This window comes from Primulina eburnea, unplaced genomic scaffold, assembly GCF_022965805.1.
Source record: "Primulina eburnea isolate SZY01 unplaced genomic scaffold, ASM2296580v1 ctg1251_ERROPOS100000, whole genome shotgun sequence".
NCBI classification, from domain to species: domain Eukaryota; kingdom Viridiplantae; phylum Streptophyta; class Magnoliopsida; order Lamiales; family Gesneriaceae; genus Primulina; species Primulina eburnea.
This window is the reverse complement of record NW_027330779.1, coordinates 1-8,617: the sequence shown is the minus strand read 5'-3', so window position 1 is coordinate 8,617 and position 8,617 is coordinate 1. Positions and strand designations below refer to the sequence as shown.

At 37.3% G+C, this 8,617-nt stretch overlaps 1 protein-coding gene across 1 annotated transcript; it reads left to right on the top strand.

Moving 5' to 3' along the window:
• Positions 1-344: 344 nt before the first annotated feature.
• On the top strand, positions 345-4,086 carry LOC140820583 (uncharacterized). The gene is made up of 11 exons (XM_073180878.1): positions 345-765; positions 908-1,149; positions 1,251-1,517; positions 1,601-1,737; positions 1,877-1,976; positions 2,164-2,430; positions 2,544-2,650; positions 2,725-2,987; positions 3,148-3,249; positions 3,473-3,708; positions 4,081-4,086. Exons 1-11 carry the CDS (start codon positions 345-347, stop codon positions 4,084-4,086), a joined length of 2,148 nt encoding a protein of 715 aa, XP_073036979.1.
• The last annotated feature ends 4,531 nt before the right edge of the window (positions 4,087-8,617 follow it).

The following is an 8,617-nucleotide window of genomic DNA, read 5'->3' as shown; positions in this document are numbered from 1 at the left end:
ACTGAAGTGAATCCAAAGGAGCAATGCAAAGCTATAACTTTGAGAAGTGGAAGAGAACTTGAGGTTAAAAAATTCAAAGAGAATGAGGAAAATGAGAAGAGAGTTGAAGAAGATGAATGTGAAAATGGAAAGGAGAACGAGGTTGAGGATTCTTGGATTGAAACTGAATTGAACGGATTCATATACTGAAACCGACTCTTCCATACCCAGAGAGATTTACGAAGAAGATTATTGATGATTAATTTGCAAAATTTTTGGAGATTTTCAAGAAGATTCACATCAACATTCCATTTGCTGATGCTTTAGAGCAAATGCCAAACTATGCAAAGTTCGTCAAAGATGTGATGTCAAAGAAGAGGAAGTTACAAGAGTTCGAGACAGTGAAGTTGACCGAAGAGTGCAGCGCCATTCTCCAAAAGAAGTTACCACAAAAACTAAAAGATCCAGGGAGTTTTACTATTCTTTGTATTATTGGTAGTACTCATGTTAATAAAGCTTTATGTGATCTGGGAGCGAGTATTAATCTTATGCCATTTTCTATTTATAGGGACTTGGAGCTTGGGGAGGTAAAACCAACCACTATAAATTTTCAACTTGCAGATAGGTCACTCACCTATCCTCGTGGAATTGTTGAAGATGTTTTGGTAAAAGTTGACAAGTTTATCTTCCCTGCTGATTTTGTAATACTTGATATGGAGGAAGATCAAGATGCTCCATTGATTTTTGGGGCGACCCTTCTTAGCCACTGGAAAAGCATTGATAGATGTACACAAAGGAGAACTCACTTTGAGAGTTGGTGGGGAAGCTGTGATATTCAACATCTATAAGGCTATTAAATGTAACGACGAGGTGAGTACTTTTAAAAGCATTGATATAATTGACTCTTGTGTCGCTGAGATTGGTATAGGTCATACAGTAGAAGATCCATTAGAAAGATTCTTTTCTAGTACTGTCGGTAGAGTTGATGATGATGATTGGGAATTGAGAGAGAAACTTTTAGCCCTTGAGGAGTTGCCAAAGGTGAAGGAAGTCGCACAGGAAAAGTTGGAAGAACAAAAATGTTCAGAGATAATACCTTCATCCCCTGTTTTGAAGGAATTGCCAAGCCATCTTTGCTATGCTTTCTTGGGTGAGAAGTCAACATATCCTGTAATTATATCTTCCTCTCTTACTTTAGATGAAAAAGAGAAATTGTTGAGAGTGTTGAGGAATTTAAAACTGCATTTGGCTGGTCGATTTCTGATATCAAGTGGATTAGTCCCACCATATGCATGCATAGGATTTTAATGGAAAAGTCATACGCTCCTTATGTGGATCATCATAGAAGGTTAAATCCAGCCATGAAAGAGGTAGTGAAAAATGAAGTGTTGAAATTGTTAAATGCTGGAGTTATATCTGCTATTTCTGACAGCAGTTGGGTGTCTCTTGTGCAAGTAGTGCCTAAAAAGGGTGGAATGACTGTGGTAAAGAATGAAAATGATGAATTAATATCCACTCGTACTGTGACTGGATGGAGAGTATGTATTGATTATAGGAAGTTGAACAATGCCACACGTAAAGATCATTTTCCATTACCTTTTATTGATCAAATTCTTGATAGACTTGCTGGTTATTGTCACTATTGTTTTTAGAAAGTTATTCAGGTTATAACCAGATTGCTATAGCACCAGAGGATCAAGAGAAGACAACATTCACGTGCCCCTATGGAACTTTTGCTTTTAGGAGGATGCCTTTTGGGCTATGCAATGCACCTGCTACTTTTCAGAGATGTATGATGGCCATATTTTGCAGACATGGTGAAGACATCATGGATGATTTCTCGGTATTTGGCTCTTCATTTGATCACTGTTTGCTTAAACTTTCCCTCGTTTTGCAGAGATGTCAAAAAGAACTTAGCTCTTAATTGGAAGAAGTGTCATTTTATGGTACAAGAGGGTATTGTTCTTGGACATAAAGTGTATTCAAAGGGATTAGAGGTAGACAAACCAAAGTAGTTGTAATTTAAAAGATATCACCACCGAAGAACATCAAAGGGATAAGGAGTTTCTTAGGACCCGTCGGGTTTGATCGTATATTATCAAATATTTTTCTAAGATTATTTAACCTTTGTGTAATTTGCTTGAAAAAGAATCCACTTTTATTTTTGATGATGATTGTCTGCAGGCATTTGAGAAGATCAAGAAGGCATTGGTAATAGCACAAATCATGATAGTACCATATTGTAAGGAGCCCTTGAAGTTGATGTGTGATGCTAGTGTTTATACTGTAGGTGTGGTGTTGGGCCAAAGGCGTGATAAATTTTTTAGATCAATCTACTATGCAAGTCGAACCATGGATACTGCACAACAAAATTACACAACTACTGAAAAAGAGATGCTTGCAGTAGTGTTTGCATTTGACAAGTTTAGACCCTACTTGGTCGGCACAAAGGTAATTGTTTCATTGACCATGCAGCTATTCGATACCTATTTTCCAAGAAGGATGCAAAACCACGCTTGATAAGGTGGATTTTATTGCTCCAAGAGTTTGATTTTGAACTAAAGGATAGAAAGGGGTATGAAAATGAAGTGCCTGACCACTTGTCATGGCTCGAACTTGAAGATAAAATAGATGAAGTAATCATAAAAGAAGCATTCCTAGATGAACAACTGTTTGAGGTAAATTCTATACTCCCTTGATTTGATGATATAGCTAATTTCTTTTCTTGTGGTAATCTCCCTCCAGATTGCGAGCAATCAAGAAATACAATGCAAAGTTTTACCTATGGGATGATCCATACGCCTTCAAGATATGTGCTGATCAGATTATTAGAAGATGCGTAGCGGAGGAAGAAGCGAAAGTTATTCTTGACAATGCCACTTTTCACCATGTGGCGGCCACTTTGGAGCATCAAGAACAGCAGCAAAGGTATTACAGTCTAGTTATTATTGGCCTACTTTGTTCAAAGATAGTTATACCTCAGCCAAGTCATGTGACAGATGCCAAAGGTTTGGCAATATTTCTAGACGCCATGAGTTCCCATTGACCAATATTTTGGAAGTTGAACTTTTTGATGTTTGGGGTATTGACTTCATGGGACCATTCCAATCTTCTTTTGGACAATCGTATATTTTTCTTGCTGTGGATTATGTGTCAAAATGGTGGAAGCAATTGCCACCAATACTTATGATGCTCGAATAGTTGCTAAGTTTGTTCACAGGAACATCTTCACAAGATTTGGGACACCAAGAGCCATAATTAGTGATGAAGGTACACATTTTTGTAATAAAATCTTTAACTCACTTTGGCTAAATATGATGTGAAGCATAAGGTGACCCTGGTCATACCACCCACAAGCAATGGACAAGCCGAAGTATCCAATCGGGAGACTAAGCAGATATTGGAAAAAACGGTGGAGACAAACGGAAGAACAAGACACCTATTGGTATGTCACCCTATAGATTGGTCTTTGGTAAGTGTCACTTACCACTAGAATTGGAACACAGAGCTTTTTGGGCCTTGAAAAAGCTCAACTTTGACATGGAAGCATCTGGTGAGCAACGGCTATTGCAATTGAATGAGATGGAGGAGTTCATAAATGAGGCTTATGAGAACGCAAAGATCTACAAGGAGAAGACCAGAAGTGGCACGACCACCATATCTTGCATAGAAATTTCGAGCCCGGACAACAAGTATTGTTGTTCAATTCGCGCCTCAAACTATTTCCTGGTAAGCTAAAATCAATTGGTCGGAGCCATTTACAATAGAATCAGTCCAACCATATGGAACCATTGAGCTAAAGTGCAATGACGGAAGAACGTTTAAAGTAAATGGACAACAGATCAAGCATTATTATGGGACTGAAGTACGGCATCTTGACAACATTACTTTGGGCGGATCAACTTGATGTAGACTGGTGGCAGTCGGGCTGACGACGTTAAACCAAGCGCTTTTTTGGAGGCAACTAAATTTTTTTGTTTCTTTGTTGCATTTCGTTTTCGGTTTAACTTTTATTCTTGTATTTTTATTTTGATTTTGTATTTTGGTTTAGTTTGTTCTTGTATTCCCCCAAATCTTATGAATACCTATTGTGTTTTTCAGGACTAACAATTAGAGGAGAAGAACAATTTCAAAGAGTGCACCCACGCTGCACAAATTATCTCCCCTGCGGTGGTTTAAGACAGAAAATTAAAAATTTCCAGTAGCCATACCGCACCTGCGGTCTGTTATTGAGCGTACTGGCGTTGTATTGACAGAGATCAAAACCGCACTCGCGTTATTTTTTACAGCGCACCTGCGGTGTTTGCTGAATGAAGAATGAAAATTTCCAGTAGGCAAGCTCACCCGCGACCTAAGTTTGTAGTGCAACCGCGATAAGTTTCCAGAGCCAACACCACACCCGCGGTAAGATAGGCACCGCACCCGCAGTCGCAGAAGGTCGAAAATTCAAAAATTCCAGTAGCTACAACCGCACCTGCGGTATGTTCTAGACTGCACGCGCGGTCGATGGTTTTAAATTCCGAAACAGGCAAACATTGAACATAACCGAGAACATTTCTCCTCAATTTCTCCTTCATTTCGAAATACTCTCTTAAGAACACATTCCACACTCAATTTTTCTTCCAAGTACACATTTCTTACTCCACACATACATACCTTCACTCATTTCATCCAATATCCATCTTATTCCACAAATTCAAACACAAAACCTAGGGTGTGGAAAGGGGGCTCGAAAATTTTACACCAAGGATTGATTGGAGCTTTGATTGTGTTCTTACAAGACAAATTTCAGCACTCAAGGTGAGCAAATCCATACTACATTTTCTTTGAAATTCAAAATTATTTGTGATATTGGCTATGGAAGAAAATTAAATTTTAGTGGAGTACATTCTTGACATTGTTGATTGGATTGGTGTGTATATTATTGAGATGTGCTTACTGTGATTAATAAGTTTGGGGGAAGTGAAAGAATCATCAAGTTTAGTGATTGGAATTAAAGGGGAAGTTGGTGCTTTGAAAGTGTTTGAAAAAATGCCTCCAAGAAAAAAAACAATCAAAGGGTGCATCCTCATCTGCGAATTATGATGCACACAAGTTCTGGGACGAGAAGGCGGAGGACAATTATGCTAAAATTCTGAACAAGAACATTGTGAAAGAGAGGATATTGACCTGAGCTTCCCACGAACCGAGATCGGATTAATGCTTACCGCTAGGCATTGGAGTAGTTTGGCAAGCCACCACAGGATGCGTTCATTTCGTTGGTACGAGAATTTTATTCTAACATTAAGTTAAGCATGATCACTTGAAAATTTGGTGCGGAGAAAGATGGTAGCTTTTGATTCTCATACCATCAACATGATGTATGGAATCCCTCGATCATGCATGATGAATATGAAGAATATTGGACCGAGGAAGTTGATTATAATAATATTCTTCAGACTATTTGCATCGAGGGAGCGGAGTGGCGAATGAGAGACGATGTGCGTTTAAGCCTAGCCAAATTTGATCTGAAAAATGTTGCCAAAGATTGGTATTCCTTCATTTCAGCTAGGATTAAGACTACTGACCATACTACTACCGTCATCAAGGAGAGGGCAATCCTGACTTTTTGCATCTTAACGGGAAAGACGGTTGATTTAGGTCAATTGCTTCAGAACTCAATGTTAGATTCTGCAAAAGGTAACTCTCCTAGTGGACTCCTCCACCTTTCTCTTATCAAAGACCTATGCCATTATGCGGGAGTGACTTGGCCAGCAAATGAAGAATTGTTGAAACCAAAAAATGCCATTGTGGTAATTCAACCACATAGGTCACTGACATCTGATCAACATGATACACATCAAGCTCAGAGAGAATTCAACAGAAGAGATTCTGAAATATGTGCCCATGATCAGGCCCCACAACAACAAACACAACCGCAACCAAGAAATGTGCGAGATCGATTAACTCATTTGGAAGAAGAGATGCGCCAACAACGCCAAGACATGGACGAGTTTCAGTTTAGGACCGATACATTCATGGGTTATATGATGGATTTCACGTCCGTCTTGGCTCAACAATTTACATCAGCTTCCACATCTGGTAATCCATTTACACAACCTCCGCAATGGCCGCCCGCATACGATCCGCCGGAGTACCACCCACCACAAGAAGGAGAAGATGATGAGGATGGCAATGACCACTGACGTTCATTGCCTGAGGTATGTGTATTCCCCTAACTTTAATGATCATTTACATCGAGGGCGATGCACATATTTAAGTTTGGGGGAGATATTATTTATTTTAGCTTGTTTGTTTGTAGTGTCATTTAGTTTTATTTGAGTGTTTTATTTATTTTGAGTTATTTGCTTGTGTGTTTGTAGTGTCATAGTCATGAAAATTTTTGAAATGACCAATGATGAACAAAATTTGTGTATTGAGAAGAAAGGTCATGTATTTCATCCATGTTCATCAATCAATTTGAAAAATTTAGAGAACAATCATGAGATTTGGTAAATTTGAGACTTATAATTTCTAAACAACTCTGCGATTTTCATTTGACATTGAAATAAATTTTGCAAACACATAAATGATTGAGGCAATCTTTGATTTTATTTGGGCATATTTATATTGTTCATAAATATTCATTTGAAGCCCTCTTGAGCCTATATGATAAAAGAATCGTGTTTTGAAATTTCTTGGAAGCCAATCACTTTTTTTTTGAATATATATGTATTTGGTTGATGCATTGAGGCACCATTTTTCACGATGATTAGATTCTACTTTGTGTTGGTGAATCGATTTTGTCTAGAAATATCCAAACAATACTCGAGACAAAATACGGACAAACTATGATTTAGGTGATTTTTTGTATCGATTGAGCCTTTCAAACTACCAAATAAAAATAATTTATCATTTGTCACCTCTTTATAGCTTATATGAATTCGAATGGCACATGTGAATATGTGTAAAAGACCCACATTCGATATCGTTTCAAATATCCCACATTTGCCACCCATGTGAATATCTTATACTTAATTTCCTACCTTTTCAAGGGAGTAAGAATTCAAAGGATTAAAGAAATTTAAATTCTCCTACAAAAGAAAAGAAAAAATGAATGGTGTTTGATTGAAGAAGTTGGAGAAAAAGGGGAGGAAAAAAATGATGAGATAAAAGAAAAAGTGGAGTATGCAAAAAAGATAAAAATTCAACTTACTCCCTTATTTGAATTCCTAATCTTCATTTGTAGCCATAAACCAAGGCCTAATATTACAAGCATTGTAAATCCTATTGACCAAGTCATAGTTGTCCAATATACTAGTAGAGGGATTGGGAGGATCAAGCCTATGGACAATCGATAAGCACTTCCATTGAGTACGAATTTTGATCAACTTTACACACACCTCATTGTATCAAATATTTTTGGGTACTCCTTCCTTGAATGAATATTGCTTTGAACCCAATTTTTACCGAAAAAGACCTGTTGATTGTGTTTTGTAAAATTGAAATCGATTGAGAACGTTTTGAAACATGAGTTGAAGAGATTAGAAGTTAAGAAAATTAACCGATTGCATGATTATCAGGATAAAAAAAATTGGTTGGATTGATTTGACATGTGAATGCATGAAGAGTTAGTTAAATTATCTTGAGGCCAAGTTCTTTTAAAAATATTTCATGACTTGTTTGTTTATGTTGTTTTATTTTGCTCGGAACTAGCAAAATCCTAAGTTTGGGGGAGTTTGATAAGTGCAATTTATTGCACTTTTATTACTTGTATTTAACTTGGAATTTTGTGATTCTTCAGCAGGTTTTATGCGATTTGTTGTGTTTTTTTGTCTTAGGATGAGAGTTTGGAATAATAAAATGTCGAATTGGAAAGTGCAAAAGATCAAAAATACAGAAGCTTTAGCGCACCTGCGGTAAGAAAAGCACCGCACCCGCGGTGAAGCACTGCACCCGCACTGAAACACGCACCGCACCTGCGCTAACACACCAGTAGAAATACCGCACCCACGATCACTTCTTAAGCGCACTCGAGGTCCTTGCAGGACAGAATCCGAAAAATCTGTATTTTGGTGTGCTGCGCATAGAAGTCCAAGATTTTGGTGTGTTGCGGATCGAGGCTTGTCTGGACTATAAATACATCATTTACTTACCATTTAGGGTATTGGGAGCCAAGGGAGGAGTAGAGGCTGCTGCTAGAGGATTGAAGATCCAAATTCATCAAGTTTTTGGGAAATCTTTTGCAAAAATCCGGGGAGGAATCATCACTTCAAACTCTTGTTCTAAGCTCTTCTTTATTTTATTTTTCATTTAATATGACTTGTTTTATAACCATGTTTTTTTATTTTGCTTGTATTATCATGAACTAATTTTTATTTCTAGAGGAAAGTTGGAACAAAACTAGAAACCATGTGTTGGAATTTATGAACTAAGCTAATTAAGTTTTTCATATTGTTCATTTGTATTGTTCTAATCTTAATGCTTTCAATTTATTGACCATAATTTGAATGATTTATATGTTTACAATTTATCACTCGGAAGAAAAAATTATAACAAGAAAAGAGAAAAATACATCAATGGTATTTATAGAGTTCGGAAGGGCCTATAATGCTATCGAGCCCATAAAGAACATAGTGTTTGTTGTGTTATTTAATTG